The sequence below is a fragment of the Cydia splendana genome, chromosome 5 (assembly GCF_910591565.1).
Source record: "Cydia splendana chromosome 5, ilCydSple1.2, whole genome shotgun sequence".
NCBI classification, from domain to species: Eukaryota; Metazoa; Arthropoda; class Insecta; order Lepidoptera; family Tortricidae; genus Cydia; species Cydia splendana.
The window spans coordinates 15,060,867-15,088,815 of record NC_085964.1 but is presented as its reverse complement, the minus strand read 5'-3'; the positions used below and the strand labels follow the sequence as shown (position 1 = coordinate 15,088,815).

The 27,949-nt window shown below is 34.6% G+C and overlaps 1 protein-coding gene across 1 annotated transcript; it reads right to left on the bottom strand.

Annotated features, from left to right (window-relative positions):
- Positions 1–90: 90 nt before the first annotated feature.
- Positions 91–27,455, bottom strand: LOC134790393 (uncharacterized). The gene is made up of 16 exons (XM_063761161.1): positions 27,293–27,455; positions 26,849–27,005; positions 26,272–26,401; positions 25,848–25,979; positions 25,210–25,320; positions 24,617–24,722; positions 23,910–24,058; positions 9,680–10,211; positions 5,084–5,206; positions 3,734–3,877; positions 3,223–3,382; positions 2,481–2,610; positions 2,001–2,132; positions 1,456–1,566; positions 1,269–1,371; positions 91–288 (listed from the first exon to the last, which is right to left on the bottom strand). Exons 1-16 carry the CDS (start codon positions 27,429–27,431, stop codon positions 137–139), a joined length of 2,511 nt encoding a protein of 836 aa, XP_063617231.1. The 5' UTR covers positions 27,432–27,455; the 3' UTR covers positions 91–136.
- Between the last annotated feature and the right edge of the window lie 494 nt (positions 27,456–27,949).

Sequence of the window (27,949 nt, the reverse complement as noted above, 5' to 3'; positions counted from 1 at the left end):
TATTTATATGTAATTCAAACATACTGTATTTGTTTAATATTTTATTTTTTTTAATCCATTAACTTTCGAAAATTTGTTTTACTTCGTACATATGACCCACAAGAGACACTTTCGGATAAACTACAATTAGGAAAACTCAGTCAATATCGAGTTTTCTAAAGGAGCCGTCCGCGCCGAACATCTCCTCTGCGGTGCGAGGCGCTCCGGCGCGCCGCGACTCGTCTGTGCCGAGGGTCTCTTCCTGCTGCATCCATGACTTGTATTCTGACATTTTCTTCACCCATTTTTCTGTAAATTAAATTTCAAAATTTAATTCTGATTTGAAAGTTCAACAGCACTTTTTAGGGTTCCGTAGCCAAATGGCAAAAAAAGGAACCCTTATGGATTCGTCATGTCTGTCTGTCTGTCTGTCCGTGTATGTCACAGCCACTTTTTTCCAAAACTATAAGAACTATACTGTTGAAACTTAGCAAGTAGATGTATTCTGTGAACCGCATTAAGATTTTCACACAAAAATAGAAAAAAAAACAATAAATTTTGGGGGTTCCCCATACTTAGAACTGAAACTCAAAAATGTTTTTTCATCAAACCCGTACGTGTGGGGTATCTATCTATGGATAGGTCTTCAAAAATTATATTGAGGTTTCTAATATCATTTTTTTCTAAACTGAATAGTTTGCGCGAGACTCGAGAGACACTTCCAAAGTGGTAAAATGTGTGTCCCGTCCCACCTGTAACTTGTAAAATAAGAGAATGATAAAACTAAAAAAAATATATGATGTACATGCAAACTTCCACCGAAAATTGGTTTGAACGAGATCTAGTTAAGTAGTTTTTCTTTAATACGTCATAAATCGTAAACCGCAATTTTATTATGTAACTTGCTGCTACGGAACCCTTCATGGGCGAGTCCGACTCGCACTTGGCCGCTTTTTAAATATGGGCATAGCAGGTTTCATGTGAATAATGTAAGATTGAGTTTAGTATAGGTAAGGTAGAATATTAGTATAGTTTCTTAATTATTTTAAAATCACGAATGAATATATGACAGCTTCTAACATGCGTGCAAACTTTCGAAATATTTACAATGTGTACAAAGTTAAAACGCGTTAGAACGGTATATATTTATTGAAAAAAATAATGAGAAATATATATATATATATATATTTGTTTATCTATGGTAAAATTATTGAAATCACCATTATCTCAAGGGCATCATCTAAAATTAGCTTTTACCTGTCGGTTACATTATTGTGTTTCAATCTTACCTGTTATTTCTGCAATACTTCCGCCACTGCCTCCGTATTCTTTTGGTAAAGATTCTTGCGGTATAAATTCCCTTAATTCTCCGTAGTTTTTGTGGATCTTCAACTTAAAAAAGAAGTAATCACTGATGACATATGACACTAATTTATAAATAAAATATGATTGTCATTAGTTAGGTACTGTAATTACCCTGTCTCTAGCTTTTGCATTTAAGAGTCCTTTGATTAATTGAAAAATGGCGTCGATGCCAGCGGGTAGGTTCACGTGATGGCTGCCTTTTAGCCGCAGGGGCATTGAGTCCTGGAAATGGTAACAAATGTTTAGATTAAAAATTCAATTAATTAAAAATATCTGAATCGCAGAGTCTCTGTCAAACAACCTACAAAATAGTTGAAATAGCTTCCGAAACGCGAATATCTTTTATGTTTTCTGTTCTCAAATATTAGAAAAAGTGGGGATTTAAATGCCCGTAATTTTGTTTCACCCAAAAACTAACACGGGACTAGCGCAATCAAAAACTTGCTATTGAAGCGTAACTTTCGGGTTGAGAAGAAACATTAAGGACAATACATGCCTATGTCAAAAATGTAAAGGGCCATTTGTACTTTAAAATGTTGTACAATATGTGCGAAAAGGTAATTCGCAACTCGTGTCGATTTCGACACGGTACCTATAGAAATACGGACATTTGGTTTTTACTACATTATAAATCATAAGCTATTATAATTACATACTTGGCTAACAGCTATCATTTTCTTGAGTAATGTCGGGTTGGCCTGCGCCAGGTGAGCCATGGTAACTCCTTGGTAATCTACAACGATTTTCGTACCCAATACCGTCGCCGTATCGCTTTCAACTACCAAAATCTGAAAACATTATTATTGTAATCAATCATATTAATACGTCAAATAAAGGACCGCACTCTAGTCCAGACGTAAGGTATACGTACTGGTGCTTGACGCGGTCCCAGTACATTGTCATCTTGAAACTTAAGTCATTGTCAATAGAGGTGACGGCAAGGTATCATCTATTGGGCATAGGGAATGCAAATCGGTTATTTTTTGTATGGAAATAACCGCGGTTTCGGTTAATAACCGATAATTTCCATACAAAAAATAACCGAAAATAACCGATTTGCATTCCCTAATTGGGCATTAGCATGTCGAGCGCTAGTACGTTTACCTTAAGTATTTATTAAGAAAATAGTCACTTACTTGCACCAAATAAATCAAGACACACATGATGTCGGCTACATTATGTGTGCTAGGGTGGTAGGAGCCAGGGCGGATAAGGATGATGCGAGGTGACAACTTTTGGGTTGCCTCGGGAAGGATGATGACAGTTCTGAAATTTATAATGTTCTAAGTAAAAAACGGCATCCTAGCTTCGGTAGTGACCCTGCCTACGACGCAGGAGGATCCGGGTTCGAATTTTGGCAAATGCATTCATTTGTATAATTATCATAAATAAATTATTATTCAATGCGTAATATGCAATCCATTAGGTAAATTTAATATAACAAAACTTCCGTGAGACACAGACATATTAAATATATTAAGAACGGGTCAAGCTCCTGATGAGACTCTCCGGTAGGGAGTGAAACATGTCGAGCGTTTTTCGACTTAAAATACGTGGGTGACCCGTTCTTAATATATTTAATAAATTTAATATACACAGTTATGTTATTTTATTTATCATATCTCGGACAGATTAACACAAAACTATCCCATTTAACTGTTATAATACTAAATCTATAGTAGACTAGTAGTACTGTGTTTTCTAAATTAATTTCTAAATTATATGAATTGTCGGAACCCACAAAATGTCCAGGCAGTAAGAAGGCGCCGTTTTCTATTAGATACTGTTTTTGATTTTAATAACCTGTCCGAGCTGAGCTCCGTTTATAATACCTACACTTAAAATACAGTATCAAACAACATTTATGATACAACTAACCCAAGTCGGAGAAACTCCAAAAACTTATTTTCAGTAGGCTTGAGGCGAAGAGTCACATCAGGTGCTGTTGTTCTCAACGTATAATATAAATCCAATTTCTTCTTAACTCGTTCCAGACTGAACTTGCAACCTCTCAGAACTGCTACCAACCACTGATCGTCTGTGAATAACAAATCAGTACTGCATAAGTTTCTGGGGACCTATTCTGCCCCACCACACATAAAAGTACCTACCTAAAAAATGGTGACAACTTTAGCACCCGGAAATAACTAGTCGAATAGGCCCCCAAATTTCAGTGTCAACATTTATTTTGCCGAAGCCTAACTTGATGATCTGAGCTAAATGATTGCTCAGATGTGGTAAATCTTAATTAGGTACTTACACTGAACATCTTTTAGTAGGTACTATCTTATCAGTAGGACTTTCTCTTTGTTTGTATCGTCGTATCCATAATAATAAAATTTGATCGATATTTATCATTTACAAACAGTAAGATAAGTAAAGTACGTACCCGTCCGGGCCTTCAAATGAGGCTGCTTTGTGATCCATTCCCTCAAGTGTTGCACGTCTTCTTGTGTCCTTTTAGGATTTTCGTCCAACTCATCTTTAGCTATCTTAGCTAAAGTGGAAGGCAGTTCACGGATCATCTTCGTGTCTTACTGAAAATAATTTATATTTTCTATTTACAAAAGAAAAATAAAGCTATCGTTAAGTACAATAAAGATTTTATATTATGAATATTTTAGGGTTGCTTTGCTAGAACTGTATGGTACCTACTACTATTGCAGATATACCTAATCTATAAAAAGTTCTCGATAAATCACTCACATGACAAAAAACTACGATTTCTAGTAGGTAGGCACTATTTTTTTTATTAATACAACAAACTTGTAATGATATAAACGTACAAGCACTTTATTATCATCATATAAACAGATCGTTAAGAATGCTTATGGCCTTGCTTAAATACGTTTTAGTAAAACTTACAATTGATCAAAGTTATCCGCGTGTCGCTATCGACCGCCGTGTCTGCCGGTGTGTATCGACTAACTGATAATATTACGATTGCTATCGTTATCAAATGTAGCTGACTGACAGCAGAATGTCCTTCTGAATCCTAGAGTTCGATGACTAGGTGTGGATATTGTTTCAGTTTTTCTGTTGGCAGATTCGCGACCCAGTATATACAGAGGATCTTACTTAACAATCACAGTAACAATATTGGTGGTTAATTGTTGTAGGTAGGAATATACGCGTCCAGCGTGATAGTCCAGGGGGGCGATTTTTGAAATTCGATCGCTCGATTTCGTCACTCGAAAATCGGTGGAAAACTCGTGGAAAACTGCGAAATGCTAATTTTTGAAATACGAGCGATAGAAATTTGGAATCGAGTGGTATTGACCACTCGTTTTCAATTGTATTAGTAGAATTTAAATGCCTAGTAGTGGAGATATTATTCAACGAAATACACGAAATCGAGCGGTCGAATTTCAAAAATCGACCCCCAGCGTGCAGCGCGACAACTCCTTTTCACGCCAAGGTATGTATAGTGCCTTTCTCAAACATGCAATGAAATAAATAAAATAAAAACTAATACTACACTAAAAAAATAACTCTATCGTCGGTGTTTTCGTCGGAATAAAAATAAAATAATCGACATAAAATTATCATTTTCCGAAAAAAGTGACTAACTGACTAGTCATGTTCTTTCAGTGTACCCTTCAATATAGTACAGTCGGTGCCACAAGTAAGTATCCATTTTTCTACTTATTTAAAGTTGGGGCACACAACACACTGTACCTAAGACACTAGTTGATGATCTTGTGTGCAAACTAGTCAAACTGCAGTTGTCTAAAGGAACCCTCAACTCCGAACATGTCCTCGGCGGTGCTCGGCTTGCCGGGCCGCTTGCTCTCGTCCGACCCATACTGCAGGTCTTCATCTAGCCACGCGCCGTACTCCTCGACCTTCTTTATCCAAGCCTCTGTTAGTCAACAATTAAAACGGGACGATGTATAGAGTTGTTGAAACATTGAAATGTTAATGTTTAACTGGAAAATCTACTCATTATTGCTTTTCGAGCTGTCCATGTTTTTCTTTCTGATTTCTAATATTATTTAACTACCTCACTCTACTCTCGCATAGCTAAAGTCCTATTAAAATTAAATATAGCAGCAGCATAATATACGAAATAGAATTAAAATAACTTGGAGCTTCAATCTAGGGGCATAATCACACAACTATAATAAGTATTTGATACCACCATCAGTGTGACCTAGGTGCGTCCTGTTTATAATTAGATAACTCACTTATAATTAGATAAATAAATGTGACGTTCCATGGGAAAAGGTACCTTATGAGGGTTTCTCGTTTCGGAGATATTAGATGTTTAGTAAAAAGGTGAAAAAATGCTCAATTTTTTTTATTGGGTGATCTGAAACCCTAATGCTTAACGTATGTTTACCTGCTTTTATTTTTATTATAAGTTAGTTATAAGCCTAGTAATGTCGTCTCAGAGTTTAGTAGAAAAAGTACCTTATGGAAAAATGATTGAAAATTCCCAAAAAGAACTAGTCAATACGGGAAAAGAAGTTTGGTAGAGAACTGTATTAGCATTCTGAAAAACTAATTTGTTAATTTCCGTTCTGGTCGGGGTGCCTAGCAAATATTATAATCGTACATCGACCGATATTACAAATCCAAGTAGCCTGCTATTATACCAAAGTTACTCTCGTCCAGTGTTGCCAGATTGTCACAAAAGTCACATTTTTCGTGACTTTTCGCCTTCTCGTGTGACATGTGCGTGACTTACGATCTTGAGGCAATTTTTGTGACTTTTTAAGCTAGTCGAATTTTGGACAAGTTTAGTTCTGCAATTTGTATTATTTAGGAACGCGGTGAACGCACCCAAGTTGACACTTGCACTGACACCTTGACGTTACATCGACCATCAGGCTTATTATAATAGTCGTGACAAGATGAGACTTGTTACCTTGACATGACGGTGTCATTTAGTTTGATAGTAACGCGGTGAACGCACCCAAGTTGACACTTGCACTGACACCTTGACGTTACATCCACCATCAGGTTTATTATAATAGTCGTGGCAAGATGAGACTTGTTACCTTGACATGACGGTGTCATTTAGTTTGATAGTAGTAGTTATTTTTTTTAGTGTATGATTCATTTCTTTCAGCCTCATATCTCGAATATCTGTACGAATAGCATTATAATTACTTCGGACAAAAGTTTTATCACAAAATTTTCTACAAATTTGGTTATGTTCATTTTTACTCTGCGATCAATACTTTAGGAGCTACAGGCTGTTAAAGTTAAATAAGAGATAATAAATAGACGGTTTAAGAAAACGTCTTTTTTTCGTAATTATTCATCATAAATTTTAAAAAAATAGTTTAGGATAAGCAAGCTAAGCGACCTGCTGATATAATATAAAAAAACCGGCCAAGAGCATATCGGGCAATGCTCAGTGTAGGGTTCCGTAGTTACCCGTCCGTCAAAATAGACTATTTGCTAAAACTCAAAAACTGCTAAACCGATTAGGTTCGCTATATTTTTCCATGAAAGTCTTTACTAAGTTTTACTTTGACGATTCTTTTTAATATTTTTTGGACCCATGGTTAAAATGCTAGGGGAACTAAAGTGGAAAACCCAATTTTTTTTTTGTTAAGATCGATTATTTCCGAAAATATTAAGTTGATCAAAAATGGTCCTTAAAGACCCTTATTCATTTTAAAAGACCTATCCAAGACACCCCAGACTATAGGGTTAAAGCGAAAAAAAAATTCATCCCCACTTAATGTAGGGGAGTCACCCTAAAAAAATATTCTTTGTAGTTTATGTTTTACGACTTTGTCAGTGTAACAAATTTATATATTCATGCCAAATTTAATAATAGAAACTAGAAAAAAAAATATTTGTATGGTGGCTGCCCTACATTAAAGTGGGGATGAATTTTTTTTCGCTTCCACCCTATAGTGTGGGATGTCGTTAGATAGGTCTTTTAAAACGAATACGGGTCTTCAAGAACCATTTTTTGATCAACTTAATATTTTCGGAAATAATCGATCTGAAAGAAAAAAAGTTGTGTTTTCCCCTTTAGTTCCCCTAACTTTTGCCCATGGGTCCAAAAAATATGAAAAAAATCATAAAAACATAGTAAAGACCATGGTATAATAATATACTCCGCCTGGTACTCCATTCCCGTCTTTTCTAGGTCACCTAACTGACACGGGCCTACGTCATCATGCGACAGCGCTATATGATAATATGCGATAGCGCTATATATAGCGGCCATGTTGTTGTGACGTAGGCCCGTGTCATTCTGGGAATGGAAGACCATGTTTTATTAGACTATGGTAAAGACTTTCAAGGAAAAATATAGCGAACCTAATCGGTATAGCTGTTTTTGAGTTTTTGCGAATAGTCTATTTTGACAGACGGGTAACTACGGAACCCTACACTGAGCATGGCCCGACATGCTCTTGGCCAGTTTTTTTATATTTTATCAGCAGGTCACTTAGCTTGCTTACTCCAAACTAAAATTTTTATTTATGGTGAACAATTACGAAAAAAACGACGTTTTCTTAAATCGCCTATTTTTTTATCTCTAATTTAACTTTAACAGCCTGAAGCTCTTATCCTAAAGTATTGATCGTAGAGTAAAAATAAACATAACCAAATTTGTAGGAAATTGTATAATAAAACTTTTGTCCGAAGTAATTATAATGCTATTTGTACATATATTCGAGATATGAGCAAAAATATGAAAAAAGGGTACCTTTAACCGTCCCTGCACCCTCAGCACACCCTCTACCCTCGAGGACTTTTAGTATGTTTATCTGGACACCACAAGGTATACCTGTACCAATTCTCAAAACTACACGAATTATTTCTGCAGATTATTCTAATTTGCTTGGGTTATTGAAAATCTTAATTTTTTAACTTTCTCATTGACCCCCCAAAAGTAGCCCCCATGCTTAAAATTCATTTGTTTACGTTACATGACTTACATGTCCGTCTTTGGGTCACTAATTTACATATATGTGTACCAAATTTAAACTTAATTGGTCCAGTAGTTTCCGTGAAAATAGGCTGTGACAGACGGACAGACAGACGCACGAGTGCTCCTATAAAGGTTCCGTTTTTTCCTTTTGAGGAAATATCATATAAGGTTAGTAGTATTTTTGTGAAATATATTATTTTCTGAATTTCTTCTAACAAATCGATTTACCTACCCATACAATACAATAATATAAAAATATGACTTGAGCAGCAAAAACGTGACTTTTAGGGAAACGAAACGTAACTTATGACTCCAGAGCCCTGGCAACACTGCTCTCGTCATGTCTTTCTTAACTAGAGTAATCTTCTTTTGGTTGCGTCGCATGCAATAAATTTGCCATTGGTTTGCTGAAAAATGCCAATACCCGACGCATTGCCATAGGGGATATCTGAGGTCATCGAACCTTTTTTTTTTTTTTAATTTATTTATCATAAAGTACACAACACTTTTATAAACATTATATTCCTCGCCAAACTGCAATTGCAGTTTGTTGGCGAGATCGCGCTCATCTTCACAGACATACATATTATGCTATGCACTAAATACTAAACTTAACTTAACAACTAAATTCAGGTATATTTTAGGTACAGTTTAAATGTTAGGGTATATTATCCAATAACGTATTTTTTAACTCAGTTTTAAATTTAGCCCTACTACGTTTATTTTCTTCCCTTAGGTAGTTAATTTCGTTATACAATTTTGGTATCAAAAATAAATCAGTTCTTTTGCCATAATAGTTTTTAGCAGTATTTTGTACAATTTTTTTAAGCCTTATGCTCTTTGTTCTATATCTACTTTGTTTCAACACCTTAAATTTATCATCAAAACAATTTTCTACTGCTATCAAGTATTGCACCTTTTGATGTATAGGAAGTATTTTACATATCTTGTACAATTTGTCGTAATTCCCTTTAAGCCTATTTTTAATTTTTTTATTAACTAGGTATTTCATAGATCTTAACTGTATTTTTTTAATTTCGTCTAAATAAGTATGAAAAGTTCGACCATAAACACGTAGACCATAATTAATGATTGAGTCCACTAACGCGTAATAAACAACGAGCATTGTCTTTTTATTAATTAATCTATTTAAGTGATATAACTTGCTTAGGACTGAACGGAGTTTAGAACAAACTGCAGTAACATGTGTTTTCCAGTTAAAATTGTTATCTACATGCATACCTAAATACTTGTATGTACTAACATATTCTAAAGGTTCACAGCTACAGCTATAGATATTATTTATTCGGTTGTGCAGACATTCGTACCCGTGACCTATAATTCCATACTCATTGTAATTAACAGTTTTCGCCTTACGATTGTATGGGGAATATATATGCATACACTTCGTTTTTGATAAATTGATAATTATACCGTTATCGTGGGCCCATTTCACTACATTGTCAAGGTCACTTTGAATGTTATTATGGGCTACCGATATATCTGTATCTGAAGCTAGTAAGCACATATCGTCCGCATACATAAATACTTTACATTTGCTCACGACGTTTACAACACTGTTGACAAGCATTAGATAGCCGACAGGGCCGTACACCGAGCCGGTCGGCACCCCGAGCGTGACGTCACACTCCGCGCCCGTGGCGCCGGCGATGCTCGTGCGTATGGTCCTGCCCGCTAAATAGCTGCGGAACCAGTCGTTGACGGGGCCAGCAATGCCACACTCACTCATGGCCTGGAGTAGCACTTCATGGTCTAATGTATCAAAAGCCTTTTTATAATCTATAAAAAGTGTGAGAACTTGCTTACCGTCGTTCAAACAGCTGTTAATTTCATCTGAGAAGTGTGCCAGAGCTGTCCCCGTGCTTCGACCTCGCCTGAACCCGTGCTGCGCGTCCGTAAGTACATTGTGTTTCTCCAGAAAACCTGATATTTGTCCGACGACTACCTTCTCAACAATTTTATTAATTACCGGCAAAATTGCTATAGGCCTATAATTCGTGTATTCCAAGTGTAAGATTCATTAAAATTACTAATTATTAGAAACAGACTTAATGAAATAAAGAGTTGAATAATCATTGGTAATCTATAATTTAATAAATTTAAAAGTAACGTGATTGATAGTTGACCTTTGTAAATAGAAGGTAGTTGGAAGAAAGAATAAAAGACGACTGGCATGGCGGTTAAGGGGCATTCGGTTACGGGCAGAGGTGAAGGGAGGACGATTGTGAAGTGAGGTGATTGGAGATTGAACTGTAATGGAATATTGTGATCAGGAAATATATTGCTGTTATGGAAGAAGGAATTTTTATTACAGATCAGAAGTGGGATGTACCTACAAGTCAGTATGGTATTCCTGAATGTATTATATTATGTAGGTATTAATATTAGAACTGATTGAGTTAAATCTTAATTGCCCAATTAAGTTGTTACAATAGTAACAGTGGTGTAAAATTATTATAATTATATACCTATACATATATTAGTAACACTTATATTGGTTGTTGTTTAGTTGAAATTAATTATCATTTCGTATATCCTATGTTAGGAAGTTTATGTTTAACGGGCGCTTAGAAACAAAGACACCGTTAACTTTATCAAGAACAAAATAATTGGGTAAACCCATTTCGGCCTAGTCGTTCACTCGAGACCATTATACTGCAAGTTTTCTCTTCAAGACCAACAGTTAGGTTTTTTTAGTGTTTGCTGTAATGACTATCCATAATATAATTAAAGCATTCATTACATCGCGGGTAGCGTGAAACCTTTGGAACACCGTTTTATTTTGAATAGTTCGGATACCTTTATGATTATTTACAGGTGTAGATCGGATTCTTTTAGTCTATGTATGTACCGCTTATTTGGTTACAACTTTTACCATATTTTCAATATATTACTTATCAATACGTCAGTATTATATAGCGGGGTTAAGTGTTTTCGAAATTATAAACTACTCAGACTGTAAATAAGTAGGAATGATACTTTTACTGGTAGTTACCGACCCGCCGACCTAGCCGGAGTTACAATCGCTGTCGCTTCGACAACGAAAAGCATTATGTATCTATATCACTCTTCCATATTAGCGCGACAGTGACAGTTGCGTTCCGATCGCTACGGAGCGTAAGCGATTGGCATCTTGGCTACGCGGCCCGTTTCGTATTCCGGATCCCGTTTCGAATATCGGATCCATCTCGCGTTCCTGGATTTGGGTCCGTGCCGGATACTGGAACCGTGCCGGATGCATACCTGATTTGTGCCGGATGAGTTCCGGATCCATGCCGGATTCGTACCGGATCCGTCCCGGACTGGTGCCGGATCCGTGCTGGATTGGTACCGGATCTGTGCCGGATTAATACCGCATGTATATCATTTGCCGGATTCGTGCCGGATCTGAACCGGATGCGTGCCGGATTGGTATCGGATCAGTGCCGGATCCCGAATTTGTTCTAGATTCCGTTTCTGTACCAGTTTTAGAATTTTCTCGTTTCGAAAAGCCTGTGTTCCGGATCCGTACCGGGATACTGATCTGTTTTGGATTTAAGATCTGTTTTAAACGTCCCGCATTCTACCCCGGAAGCAGTAACGTAAATTAAACAAATAAATAAAACAGTTGAATTTAGCTTAATAAGAACAATTTATATTTGTCTACTATTAACAATCCAAAGATTTAGAACTCTTCCATTGCTGGTGTTGTTTTCGAGTTCCAGACTATGGACCATGAGGAAAAAAACATCCAGGCGGCGCTTGAAAACTCTTGAGCGTGACCGAAAATCGAAATCTGATGATGGACAAGAACGTCGAAGCCGAAGTCGCAACTGTCGCCAGTCCCCGAGGAACAACAGACGGAGTCGCAACCGGCGAAGCCGCAGCAGCGGCAGACACGGCCGAGGCAATGAGAGGTGGCTTCGAAGATCAACACGGAAGGACAACACGGCCAGGATTGCTTTCACGTGGAAGCCGCACAGAACAGGAACGGATGGCTTGTATATCTTTGTCGTCTTCAGTTGTAGATTTTAATAGATGTCGTTTATTGCTTAAACTGCGAAAATTTTGGTACAGTACCTTAAAGTTATTTGTATTGACGAAAGTTGTCTCGAGGTACGGGTTCACAGATTATGGGGGTGGAATCGTTGTCCAGGCAATGCTGTGGTGTCCTGTAGTTCGCTCAAGTTAGTTGTATGGGGCTCGTTAGCCTAATTTATAAGTTTTGATCTTGGTTGTTTCCTCTTTTGGCAAAATGTGACGTTAACGCTGGTAAAGGAAAGACTAAGTTACGTTTCTTCAGTATTTGTTCATAATTTAGTATATTAAACAAATAAATAAAAAAAAAACAATAACGATCGATGCGCTATACGCTATACACCGATATTAGTACCTACCTACGTAATAATGGGTTGAGCTAGGGCAATATAGGTTGATTGGCGCTGTGGTATATCCATGATATGTCGAAGATATTTAAATGAGTGTTAGGTTATTTCCTGACACTATTTAACTGTGGTTTGAATGTACGCTGTAAAGTTGAGTTTCTCATCTTCCTCTGTCGGTTGTCAGTCTGCTCATCCAGAATAACACCTAAGTACTTTATAGACGAAGTTTTTCTATTGTTTTACAATTACATGACGTCTGGTAGGTACCAGTGGTAACTAATATATGAATAAACTTTTGACACATTTAGAGACCACGAGGCGGAAGCAGCTGTTTTATACACGCACACATATCTCGTTTAGTCTGCGTTTAGAGTTACAAATTGTATTGAAGCCTGTTCGTCACCAAAGCTAGACCGCTTTCTGTGAAGGCGCTTACTGCATCCCAGGAAGCACCGTGAAATTCTGCATTGGTCAGATCCAAGAAAGTCAAGTCGTTAATGTAGATTAGAAACAAAGTTAATCCAAGTATATGTAAAGTTGTTTGTTTAAAATTACCGACTTGTTCTTTAACCCTAACACATGTGTGCGGCCTGACAGGACAGTTCCGCGTATCCGGGAAATCTACAATTTTCTAATTATTATTAGAATAATTTCTATCGACGGGATTTTTTTTTTCAATCTTATAAATCTTATAATGTTGGCGGGATCATTTTGGCTGGTGTTGATTGAATAACCAAGGTTGGGCCTACACTAGTAAAGTATTCATTATAACCGTGTATTGATTCGCTTTCAGTATCCTTGGTTTTAAGAAGTTCGTTGCCTTTTAAATATTTTAGCTTGGTTATTGTAGCAAGCAAAGCTCTGCTGATTGCTGTTGATCAATTCGTCAATTGTGGTTGGTGCAACTGACGCTTTAAGTGGCAAGTAATATAACGATATGATGATAATACCTACATATGATGATAAGTATAATATTATCGAATTATAAAATTGCTGGATTATTTTAATTAATGAGTTACGGATTAATGAGTTACGGATTAATGAGTTACGGATTAATGAGTTACGGATTAATGAGTTACGTATTAATGAGTTACGTATTAATGAGTTACGTATTAATGAGTTACGTATTAATGAGTTACGGATTGATGAGTTACGGATTGATGAGTTACGGATTGATGAGTTACGGATTGATGAGTTACGGATTAATGAGTTACGGATTAATGAGTTATGGATTAATGTGTTACGGATTAATGAGTTACTGGATTAGTGAGTTACTGGATCGGTGAGTTACTGATCAGTTACTGGATTGTTCAGTTACTGGATTGTTCAGTTACTGGATTGATCAGTTACTGGATTGATCGGTTACTGGATTGATCGGTTGCTGGACTGATCAGTTACTGGATTGATCAGTTACTGGATTGATCAGTTCCTGGAGTGATCAGTTACTGGATTGATCAGGTACTGGATTACTGGATTAATCAGTTAATGAATTATTGAGTTATTGGATTATAGAGTTATTGGATTATAGAGTTATTGGATTATAGAGTTATTGGATTATAGAGTTATTGGATTATAGAGTTATTGGGTTATATAGTTATTGGATTATAGTTATCGGATTATAGAGTTATCGGATTATAGAGTTATCGGATTATAGAGTTATCGGATTATAGAGTTATCGGATTATAGAGTTATCGGATTATAGAGTTATCGGATTATGGAGTTATCGGATTATGGAGTTATTGGATTATAGAGTTATTGGATTATAGAGTTATTGGATTATAGAGTTATTGAATTATCGAGTTATGGGAATATCGAGTTATTGGATTATCAAGTTATTGGATTATCGAGTTACTGGATCATCGAGTTATTGGATTATCGAGTTATTGGATTATCGAGTTATTGGATTATCGAGTTATTGGATTATCGAGTTATTGGATTATCGAGTTATTGGATTTACGAGTTATTGGATTATCGAGTTATTGGATTATCGAGTTATTGGATTATCGAGTTATGGGATTATCGAGTTATTGGATTATCGAGTTATTGGATTATCGAGTTGAGTTTATTGGATTATCGAGTCGAGTTTATTGGATTATCGAGTTGAGTTTATTGGATTATCGAGTTGAGTTTATTGGATTATTGAGTTGAGTTCATTGGATTATTGTAATGAGTTTTTTGGACTATTGAGATGAGTTTATTGGATTATTGAGATGAGTTTATTGGATTATTGAGATGAGTTTATTGGATTATTGAGATGAGTTTATTGGATTATTGAGATGAGTTTATTGGATTATTGAGATGAGTTTATTGGATTATTGAGATGAGTTTATTGGATTATTGAGATGAGTTTATTGGATTATTGAGATGAGTTTATTTAATTATTGAGTAGAGTATTGGATTATTGAGTAGAGTTTATTGGATTATTGAGTTGACTTAATGGATTATTGAGTTGAGTTATTGGATTATTGAGTTGAGTTATTGGATTATTGAGTTGAGTTATTGGATTATTGAGTTGAGTTATTGGTTTATCGAGTTGAGTTATTGGATTATTGAGTTGAGTTATTGGATTATTGAGTTGAGTTATTGGATTATTGAGTTGAGTTATTGGATTATTGAGTTGAGTTATTGGATTATTGAGTTGAGTTATTGGATTATTGAGTTGAGTTATTGGATTAATTAGTTGAGTTATTGGATTATTGAGTTGACTTATTGGATTATTGAGTTGAGTTATTAGATTATTGTGTTGAGTTATTGGATTATGGTGTTGAGTTATTGGATTATTGAGTTGAGTTATTGGGTTATTGAGTTGAGTTATTGGATTATTGAGTTAAGTTATTGGATTATTGAGTTGAGTTATTGGATTATTGAGTTGAGTTATTGGATTATTGAGTTGAGTTATTGGATTATTGAGTTGAGTTATTGGATTATTGAGTTGAGTTATTGGATTATTGAGTTGAGTTATTGGATTATTGAGTTGAGTTATTGGATTAATTAGTTGAGTTATTGGATTATTGAGTTGACTTATTGGATTATTGAGTTGAGTTATTAGATTATTGTGTTGAGTTATTGGATTATGGTGTTGAGTTATTGGATTATTGAGTTGAGTTATTGGGTTATTGAGTTGAGTTATTGGATTATTGAGTTAAGTTATTGGATTATTGAGTTTAGTTATTGGATTATTGAGTTTAGTTATTGGATTATTGAGTTTAGTTATTGGATTATTGAGTTTAGTTATTGGATTATTGAGTTATTGGATTATTGAGTTTAGTTATTGGATTATTGACTTATTGGATTATTGGGTTATTGGATTAATGGGTTATTGGATTATTGGGTTATTGGATTATTGGGTTATTGGATTATTGGGTTATGGATTATAGGATTATTTGATTATTGGATGATTGGATTATTGGTTTATTGGACTATTGGACTATTGGACTATTGGACTATTGGAGTATTGGAGTATTGGACTATTGGATTATTGGATTATTGGGTTATTGGATGATTGGATTATTGGATTATTGGATTATTGGATTATTGGATTATTGGATTATTGGATTATTGGATTATTGGATTATTGGATTATTGGATTATTGGATTATTGGATTATTGGATTATTGGATTATTGGATTATTGGATTATTGGATTATTGGATTATTGGATTGTTGGATTGTTGGATTGTTGGATTGTTGGATTGTTGGATTGTTGGATTTGTGTTGTTGGATTGTTGGATTGTTGGATTGTTGGATTGTTGGATTGTTGGATTGTTGGATTGTTGGATTGTTGGATTGTTGGATTGTTGGATTGTTGGATTGTTGGATTATTGGATTATTACATTATTGGATGATTGGATGAAAAAAAAATACGGAAATAGAGAATGTTATGTTGTGATGAGACACGTTTGTGTCATGAGAGTGATTCAGTAAGTAGCACATTAAAAAAATAAAAATGGAATCAAAAACAAGAGAAATAATGTGCTACACGTAAAATTTGATTAAAAAAATGGTATGTTGTGAGACACGTTTGTGTCATGAGAGTGATTTAAAAAAAAAAAAAAAAACGGAATGAAAAAAAAAAGACGAGAAATAATAAGTAAAAAAAAAACATAGCAATCGAATATGTTAAGTAATGTACTTTATATGTATTGATGCATAAAAATTATTGTATATTGTTGTATAATTATTGAATAGAAACTTAAATATTTAGATGGATTTATTGGATTTGAAATAATTATGTGAAGATATAGATTAATTCAATAAATAAAAAGAAAAATGTATATAGACAGACAAAGAAATTGTATTAAATGGATAATGAAGGATTAATAATTTTCTTACTGAATGCCCGATGATTTGACATGCCGAGTGTAAGATTAGATGACAGACGCGATTAGTATGACTGTGCATGAGGACATGCACAATGTCAGGATGGGCGAGTGTAAGATTCATTAAAATTACTAATTATTAGAAACAGACTTAATGAAATAAAGAGTTGAATAATCATTGGTAATCTATAATTTAATAAATTTAAAAGTAACGTGATTGATAGTTGACCTTTGTAAATAGAAGGTAGTTGGAAGAAAGAATAAAAGACGACTGGCATGGCGGTTAAGGGGCATTCGGTTACGGGCAGAGGTGAAGGGAGGACGATTGTGAAGTGAGGTGATTGGAGATTGAACTGTAACGGAATATTGTGATCAGGAAATATATTGCTGTTATGGAAGAAGGAATTTTTATTACACAAGTGATTTCCATTTTTGTAAATAGGTCTTATAACGGATTTTTTCAAGTTTTCTGGGTAAACACCTTTTGAAATGCACATATTAACAAAGTTGGCCAAAATGGGGCATAATTGCTTTTTAATATATTTAACGTCTTGTATTCTAATTTGATCCATTCCTGGCGCCTTATTCAAACTTAAATTATTTATAATTTTTTCAATATCATTTGCACATACTTTTTTAAACCTAAGAGACAAGTCTAGTTTCTTAACATAAGTGTTGCGATCTAAAAATTTTACATTACATTTGTGCTTTATGTTTAATATTTCTTGAGTAAATGTTTCAGAGAACCTACTGCATATATTATAAATATTATCAAATTTTCCCAAATAACGCATGACCACCTCGTCTACATTTAGTTTATGTCTACCTAACTAGCTATTAATTGTCCTCCACATTTTTTTATAATCATTTTGACAATCTTTTAGTTCCTGTCTACGATACTTATTCTTGGCAATATTTATTAGTTTATTTACCTGGTTTCTACACTTAGTATAATCTAACCTCTTATTCATATTATTTGGTGACGCCTTCCAAACTCAAAGCCGCTTGTCTTCAATGGCGACCAAAATATATTATTGATAAGAAATAGACGATTTTATACCATCTTAACCCCAAAATATTATTAGTTTATACCAACTGTTCCATCATCATCATGCCTCATTATGTAACTTAACCACAAGGTACCTTTTCTTTACATACAAATTATAGGTCTTTTTTAAGATTATTATGACGAGGAACTAATTAAATTTGTGGCAGTTTAATGTAAATTAATATTTTCAATTCATAAAAGATAAACTTCCATGTAATTGATGTTTTGTAGTAACGTATTGTTAAATTTATAACCATACCTACGTACGTACCTTTTCTTAAATGTATGGAGCAAAGACCGTTATTGTTATGTAAGTTTAAAGTGGCATAAGAGGTTAAATATAGTATTTAGTTGCGGTTTTAGGATTTATTTCATTTGAATGACAGAATTTCTTTCATATGTGCTCAGAAAAATTGATTGTGGGTCACATTAAAAGTAAAAAATATTCAATTTTGTGATTTTAGCATGAAAAAGTCAGAAATTACATTTTCACGTCTAAATCGGTATTTTTTTTTGCTTAAACTGTCTCTCAGTGTCGTTTTCTAATAGATAAATTTAAATCTTAAGAGCTCATTGCAATCAATCGTGATAATGAAATAAAACTTTATTTTCAAGAGATTGTTTAGTATACACATAAATCAGTCGATATCAAAGGTTTATATTTGTATTACAGAACAAGTCGCAACATTTTTTTAATCTCAGGAGTCTAAGGTATTATTATTTGTAGTCAACTATGTAACTTACTTCAGGAACATAGTTTTTTAGGTGGCTAAACTTAAAACTTCTCTATCGTAAAGTTGCTCATTTGACAACATTATTTAAAAAAAAAATATCCCTGAAACTACACAACTTAGGAGGTTGATCTTTTGTGTTATCGATAGCTTATTTATTGTAGATTACTGGGGTATACATTACTCCATACCCGCCATAAGGTACCTTTGACCATGGGACGTCACAAATTATGAATCATCATGTAGCCTAAGCCAAATTTATTATAATTGATAATGAATAGTCATACACCTCCTTGCGTATAAAAAGTAAAGTAATTATATAAAGAGTAAAACTAACCATTTATTTCTTGTAATGTTCCGCCATTGCCTCCATATTCAGCTGGGAGTATTTCTTTAGGCACGTACTTGTATAGTTCATCAAAATCTTTGTGAACGTGTAGGTAGCTAAAATAATTATTACGCAATTTGTACTTATTGTTTTTTGTTTGTTGTGTGGCCATGGCCAATCATTTGAGACGTATCGTAACGTCCCATGTTGGTTTCAAAAAAACATGTAAGTAAAGTCAAAGTCACATACACATGTAAACAATTTATTACCTGGACCTATCAATGGAAGAGTTGGAAGACCTTAACTGTACCCGGTATAAGTCATTAATTTGGATTCAATATAACGTGTTTAAAGTGTATGTAGGTCACTTAAATATTGAGAGTTAATAGTTAATAAAAAAATGAGTACCTACAAGAAAATACTCACTCTTTGCTTTACTTTTTCATTCATGAAACTTTTATCTATGTTAAATATAGTCCCAAAAAACGATGGTGTGTTTAGGTAATGACCTCCCTTTATTCGAACAGGGGCTGCATCCTAAAATAAAACAATGGCGTATTCTGATTGTACATTTAAAGGTACTAAAGTACACCTCTAGTTACTTGTTAAAACTAGAGAGCAAAATTATTGTTCAACCCTCGTGATAATTTTAAGATCCGAGGAAGCGAAAGATTCAAAAGTGGTACCTTTTTTGAGCGTTGCGGGGGATTCAAAGCACGAGAGATGAACAATTGAACATACATTGCTGCCAAATGATTAATGAAACACAATATTTAGGGCAGAAGTACCACTTTGGTCACCTTTGCACCGTTTTTGGCCAGTTAATATTTAAATTAATATATAGATTTTTAGTTTTGAATTATTTATAATTTATAAGGTATATAATGAATAGATTTATTTTATCGTATATTAAGATAATAATTTATCACAAAAGGTACGGTGGCCACGAACAGTACTTCTACTACCTATAAATACTTGCTGTAAAAAATTACACAATAAGTGCTACTTATAAATCTAAAAAGCCCTTGATATTCGTTTGTTCTTATCTGTCTTTTTGGCATCTGAGTTTGTCAGAAAGGGACAAAATTTCACAAAGATTGGCAAATTTTTATGAATATGGATTACCCCATACACCTTGAACTAATAATGAAATGGAACAAAGGGATTTTATGCACAATTACAAACCTGGGTAGCAACAGTTATCTTCTTCATTAGCGAAGGGGACATTTGCCCAAAGTGAGCCATCGTAGCGCCCTCAAAATCTATAACACTGAGAGCTCCTGGGCCCTATTTAATAAACGTTACAATTCGACAATTTTGTAAAAAAGTAACATATTTGTTAAATTTATCTACAAGTACTGTTTAATAAATCCTACAAATAAGTAAGAAGTTTACAAGTAAATAATTTACAATTATTACCATTGTAATCGTTGTTTAATAAACGTTTACATATGTACAAAACGCCTGTCGCTTTCAATGACAATATTGTCCTTACAAAATTGTAATTGTGAGGTATAATTTACATAAAATGTAAGTTTTTTCTACAAGTTCATAATAAATGAGGGTAGACTTATTTGTTACTCATTAAGAAATTATTAAATTGGTTTACCTATTGAAATCATGGAGAACAACAACAAAATTACAATTTTATCTCTATACTCCAAAACGTAATTCAAGGCCAAAAAAAGTAAGAAAATGTTGCCACTTTTTACTAGCGCGTCTTGTATTTAAGTAAATAAAAAAGTACTTTTTCAAATAGTAGGAGTAAAATTACTAATAAATAAATTCTCTTAGCGTGATTATTTATCAAAAGGAATTCACTATTTTACAAAGAAATAATTGCAATGGCAACATATTCTTACTTTTTTTGGTCTTGAATTACGTTTTGGAGATTAATATACGAGAATGAAGATACATTACTCGGCCGGTTTAGCGAAAAATTAACCCATGATATGCATTTCTTTTTGTATCATGTTCAAGATTATGCCCTATTTTTAAAAGTAAATATTCGAAAGTAGTCTTGCTCACCCGAAATTTTTCGTTGTACGAAAAATCCGTTACATCAAAAGTAAAATGTATCCTTTTACGAAAAACTCCCCGATTCCGTTGAATTACATATTCGTTATCACTATCCTCACTATTACTGTCACTACTTGTTGTTAGAACCATGTTTTTTTCTTATTCAGATCGTAAAGCACACTTCAAATCAAGTTTTGACACAGCTTTAAACACCTGTCGTAATTATATTACAATTTACAAAATATGTAAACTTGTAGTACAATTATGTGTTCAATAAAGTACATTTCCATACAAAATTGTAAACAATCACCTGTAAGGTGAAAATATTTATTGAACAGAATTATGTAAAATTGTAGCTACAATTATACAATTTTGTAAATTTTCCGCTAATACAAATTTGTAATTTATAATTTTTATTGAACAGAAACTTGTAGAATTGTAACCTGTCAGGTAAAATCTACAATTTACAATTCGTAATGATTATTAAACAGGGCCCTGGGGAAACCCATATCTATCATAATACTTTAATGTATAAATGAACCTGTCCTAGCATAGAGGTGAGGCTGCTTGGTCAGCCATTCCTTGAGATGTTGTATCTGGGGGCACGGCAGTGCCCCCGCCAAGTCGAGCAATACAAAGAGGCACGGCCGTACCATCCTTTTCTCGAAGCAATTCAGGCCATTTTCGACGTCCTGTAATTTCGTGCTGGCTAAAGCTAGAACCCTGAATTTTCAGTGACATATAGGGGTTAACATGCTTTACATATAATCTCAGAAACATTCAATTTGAACTTGTAGTTTAAAAATTATTTTACGTCAAAGTTCCTTAATTTCGACACTGACATACTCACCGATCATCATAATTCTAAGGTACTTCTAGCATACCCACAAGCTTTAAAATTTAAACATAGGTAGTTTTCAGTGTATCAAGCCATAGAAAACCTAAAAACATTGCAATATCAGTCACGTTTTAAAGATCTAAGAATTGCATAAGTAAGTTTGTAATTCCATATAAATATATGCTATTACAAAGTTACTGTTGCAGTTAATACAAATAGTAGGTAAAGTAAAGGTACACTACGATGTACGATGTGAGTATGAATGAAGATGTGTTTAGTTATGATATGTGTATACATAGTATAGGTGTGAGTACCCGAAAACAAGGACTGCTTACAAAAAGAGATGAGATCCTATCAAAAACATTACATGTAAAAAGGTGCAAGTCTCGCAACACTTCTACTACAAAAAAGTTTTGAGATGTAATGTGAAACCAAGTCGGTTATTTTAATCAGTGCCAGTAATACATATAATGACTTGGCAATCGCACATAATGCTTTACTCGTACCGTACTCGTAAATATGTGTAATGCTCAAACTGCAATTTTATTACCGCTAGCTTTATGTTCAATTAGAAGAATTTTTAATAGGTGACGATGATCCTTATGTCATTATGCAGCCGTGCGATTGCCAGGTCATTATATGTATTACTGGCACTGATTAAAATAACCGACTTGGTTTCACATTACATCTCAAAACTTTTTTGTAGTAGAAGTGTTGCGAGACTTGCACCTTTTTACATGTAATGTTTTTGATGGGATTCTATCTTGAAGCCGCTCTTCTGCCGGGTCTTCCCCCAGCTGTATGCGAGCTATTTCTTGCAACTCGGGTGACAAGGGTCGGACTGGCATATTATTTCTAAAAATACGTAATGAGTCAAAATCAGAGGTTGAATAAAATAGATTAGTTTTAAAAAATACGTTGCAGTTTATACAGCAAAATATTACGCAATTGTTCAATATTTAAAAAACAGAGGATAAACTTGGGGGACCTGTCATAGGAGGGCATTTTTTCTAGATTAAGTGGTTTGATTTTTATTTGAATATTAGTAAAGTTTTAATTGGTTTAGTTTATAGATAGTTAAAAAAAACAACTTATTAATAAAGTGTACACTCTACTGGGTATTTACGAGCTAAAAAAACATATTTTAACAATTAACAAACGCAAATCACCAAACGTACCTTCACTAACGCACGTTAAAGTCAATTACAACGATGACTACAACCTTTGTTACAGCTACTACTTACCTCGCTGATAAGATGCACGTCCTTTGTAGCAAATAAATAAATAAATACATATTATAGAACATACGTACCTATATAAATCGACTTAGTGTTGTGTGTTATATACAGTCGCCATCAAATATATCGGAGCGGCCAAGGTGCTCAATAATATCTGAACATGCACTTTAACGTCTTGAAAATAGACGCGTGGAGTTAAATTCAGAATGGAAATTGTACTTATAACAAATCCATATAAACATTTTTACAAAATTCAATTGCTTATCTTAAAAAAAAGTATAAAATCGTACATGGGAAGTAAAATGCTTTAGTGCAGAAACATATCACTTTCTGCACAGTTTTTAGAACAACAATGACCCTCTTTCGGAGATTGAGAAATGAAAACAACTATTGGTTTATGTCAAAGGTTTTATTAATTTAGAATAGTTAGGGACATTTAGTTTATAAGTTTTTATACAATATATATATATTTATTTGTTTAATGTTTCAATAAATAAAGTTACTATTAATAGTACATTGTGCAACGCGGATGTAAGAGGAATACTGTACTAGTCTATTATATTCACGACAGCCATAGGCGGCCTTTGGGTTGGGATACCCCTGGTGTATACTCGTAGTATGAAGAATCCACATGTCATAATAGTCCGTACCTAGTCCACATGGGTCTACAAATATAGGCCAAGTGAGAAGGTCAGTATTCAAATACCTAAAAGTGACATAGGCCTGTATTACGTGTGTTAAATGGCAATTGAATGTTTAATCGAATTCCAATTGTCTGAAGGAGCCATCAACGCCGAACATGTCCTGGGCTGTTTTGGGTTTCCCGGGCCGCTTGGCTTCGTCCGTGCCGTACTTGAGGTCCTCGTCGAGCCAGTCACTGTACTCTTCGACCTTCCTCTGCCAGTAATCTAAATGGCATAATAAAGAAATAATGTTAATATGGTAAGTAGTCTGTCAAGCCATTTCCGTCAGTAAAAAAACGGCAAATTAAAAAAAAAGTGCACTGAAATAACAATGATCTATCGAGCACACATAAAGTGATTTCACTGAGATTAACTGCTATAACAATATCAACTAATGTACGTAAGTACGTAATGTACAAACAGTAAACTTTACTGCTTGGTTTGATAGGTTCTTATGGAACTGTTTAAAGCATTAAACGTTAATGCAATTTCAATTTCAATAAAAGAGACTCCTACTTAAGTTATATTTTACAAATACTTTATATGTATAGAAGAATTTATTGGGCCCTCCTGAGACTACTTTTTAGAGGAGTTAACATAATTATATAATAGTCGTAGTAAGTTAAGAAGTCAATTTTGACAGTCAGAATTGAGCCTTATATTTACGAAGCTAAGACCTTCCGTTAAACTGATGTAAGTCAGAGTGAAGTGTTATCATTATCACCATTACGAATATTCGATTGGTAGGGTATTGTGTAGGGTAGATATTCATTAGAAGCTAACCTATAATTTCCTGGAAAGTGCCTGCGTGACCTCCGTACTCCGCGGGTAGAACCTCTCGAGGCACGTGCTTATACAGCGATTCGTAATCTTTATTGTGCACGTGCAACTGAAATGAAAACGTAACTATTAACCATATTGCATTTAGAATTTAAAATAATGTAAACAAAGTAACCACGTGACAGTAACCCGGAGTTAGAGAAGAAGCGGTAAAATCGTTAACCCAGTGTCAAATTGTACTGGTAACCATGGTACCTCCCGGTTTAACCGGTTAACCCCTGGTTAGTGGAATGGTTGATGGCGCTTAATGTATTATACCTATATTTTGTATCTATGAATTTTTAGTTTTTTACCATTAGTGTAAGGGCCGAGTAAACTGCTTAGCTATGTTTTTAGCTACAATTACACAGCAATTTTACGCGAAAACTGTAACGCCTTTTTGATAAGTACCTTTTTAATATCCTATGAAGGGAAAGAACCCACCAATATGCTGGGCCCGACACGCACTTGACTGGTTTTTTGTTTTTTATGAAGTTGAAGGCACGGAACCTGGCATACCCTTACCACACGTTATATATCGCAATTGTAGTACGCACCCTGTTTCGGTTTTTTTCGTTGAGGAATGATTTACCGATGTTGAGTATAGTTTCGAATCCTGGGGGCGTGTTTAAATAATGAGAACCTTTCATACGAATAGGAGCAGCATCCTGAAATTAAACAATACACATAATTACTTTACTCTTTCTATATATTTATGTAAATGTCTAGTTATGTTTATTTTCGTTAGCTAACATATCTTTAACTGGTTTGTGATTTAAGCATTACCTACTTAGGATTGGCATTACTTAGCTAATTTAGTAACATAGCAAATTTACGTTTGAAATTGTATGACTTATTCGAAAGCACCGGCTTATGGTCCCTACTTTTGTGCCTATTTTTCATAGTATTTTAGGTAATCTTGTAAGTATTTTCACGAAAATGTAGGTATTTGAATCACATTTTTTTCTTCCAGCCGCTGTATGTTTTTCTTTCTTATTCTAAAGATCTTTGTAAATCTTAAACCAATGACACACGTAAGGATGACTCACGTTAGACCGGGCCGTGACCGGGCCGGAGCTTCCGGCGCATCGTTTTTTATGGAAAGCATCACGTGATCACCTGTCATGTCATAGAAAAGTACGCGCTGGAGGCTCCGGCCCGGACACGGCCCGGTCTAACGTAAGTCATCTTTTACCTGGCCAATAACTGTCATTTTCTTCATCATAGCCGGCGAGGCCTGTGCAGCGTGAGCCATAGTCGCTCCCTCTAGATCCATTATATTTACCCCGCCGCACACCACAAACGCATCGTCTTCTACATACATTATCTGGAAATGAAATAACGATAACTAGAGCCTCTGTGAACTATAGACCTTGTAAACACCCATGGCTCCACCACATTTTATATTATTTTAATTCAAAAATTTTATCAACGAAGAATCCATATCGATACGTCTCACAAATTTTCACGATAATCGGTTGTAAAAAAGAACTCGGCATTTTCTCAAAATGAAACGGAGGCGTTTCTCTCGCACTTCGCGCTCGCTAGAACGTTTTTTTTTTTCTTCAATAACTATAGCTACTAAAATGTAAATCTTAAACTGATGTAGCTATACCTACCCGCATTATAGTACCCATAACTGACATAACATCAGTAAGAGAATATTTGGCAGGATCATATACACCGGGCCTAATTAATACTACTCTTGGATCTGTGGGGTTCAGTGATTTGGGTAAAACGAGACCGGAGCTGAAACGGAATACAAAAAGCATTAACATTATTGAAAGGTTAATAAATTCGTACGAGGTCACATAATCTATTAATAACATAAATACATAATTCAATCACGTCAAAGATTTGAAAAATGTTCCTGATTAAAAAGAACGGTAATAGTCCATGAATACGTTGCAAAATGTATAGGAAAGGCAAAAGCAAATCATTTACATACTCCACGCTATATCAGTAAGGGCCACTTGCACCATCCTAGTAACCCGGGGTTAAGTGGTTAAACCGTTAACCCAGTGTCAAATTGTACTGGTAACCATGGTAACTCTAGGTTTAACCGGTTAACCCCGGGTTAGTGGAATGATGCAAGTGGCGCTAAGGCGCTATAGATAACCGCTTAAAGATTCATGGAAGAAACAAGACAGACGATCTTGGAAGTTACGGTGTTCAATAATACGTAGGTACACTTACCCTAAATTCAAAATCTCCTTAAACTTGGGATTTCTGTGGTTTATACTATAAAGTTCGGGGGCAGTGCTCCTCAAAGAGTAATTTAGATCAATTTTCTCTTTCGCTCGCTCAAGGCTAAATTTGCATCCCCTCAGAAATGTAGCCAACCATTGATCATCTTAAAAACATAGATGTAAAACAATAGATAACAAATATTAATTAGAATTAGGTACAAGTACAAAACTCTTGCGTAACTTTAGCCATGTTTCGTCTATTTATCTATTAAACTTTCACTGTACAAAAATGAATTAAACTCGATACCTATAATACCTGTATACCTATTTGTATTCAAACTGTTTCTAATATGGCTTTCCAGACATTGACGACAATTTATTTATGGAATATTATTTAACACAAAAAATAGTTGATATTATTAACAGCTTCATTATCATAATCCAAACTCACCGGTTCTGGCGCGTAAGTGTGGCTGCTTAGCAATCCATTCCTTGAGATATTGTATTCCATCTTCGAGTTTTTTAGCATCTTCGTTTAGTTCCAAACGTGCTTTCTCTGCCAATACCGGACACAAAGGTCGAACAGGCATCGTTAAAAGCAGATTAATATTTGGTCCTAATTCTTATAAAACCCCCACATTAATATTATCACACTGATTAGTATTTTTCTGATAATATATCGCTTTAACTCCGTAGTCCGGACTACATGTTATCAGAGGTGTTGATTGTAGTGAATAGGCATTTTTAAAATTAGAAGTCTTCAATCGCTTCCCTATTACTTTTTATATAAATTCATGAGAGTATTTACAATGTGCCAGTTAGACAGAAGTTATATTAGATTGTTTTCTAGGATTATTGAAAATCTGATAATGTTGCATCGCGCATCGTCACCATTTTACAAAATATCTAAGAGCCCAAATTCTCGATACAAAAATTTATTAAAGAAAAAAAGGGGCCGTGTGATGTTTCTTAAACTCAAGTATTTTCTCTATGTTATTTTCCTCGGCCTTATAATTTTGGCTCACTTTTGAAAATCCGTCACAGCAGAAACAAAACAAAAGCTGTAAGTTTAAAGTCGATTTATGACTAAATAGGTACAATTGACTTT

What these genes read in the sequence shown, in the direction of transcription:
- LOC134790393 (XM_063761161.1), bottom strand. Translation starts at nt 27,431, where the DNA reads ATGCCTGTTCGACCTTTGTGTCCGGTATTGGCAGAGAAAGCACGTTTG. An exon ending in AAATGACAGTTATTGGCCAG is followed by an intron (nt 25,321 to 25,847) that starts GTAAAAGATGAC and finishes GTTTAATTTCAG; the next exon opens with GATGCTGCTCCTATTCGTAT. An exon ending in ATGCAAAAGCTAGAGACAGG is followed by an intron (nt 1,372 to 1,455) that starts GTAATTACAGTA and finishes TTCTTTTTTAAG; the next exon opens with TTGAAGATCCACAAAAACTA.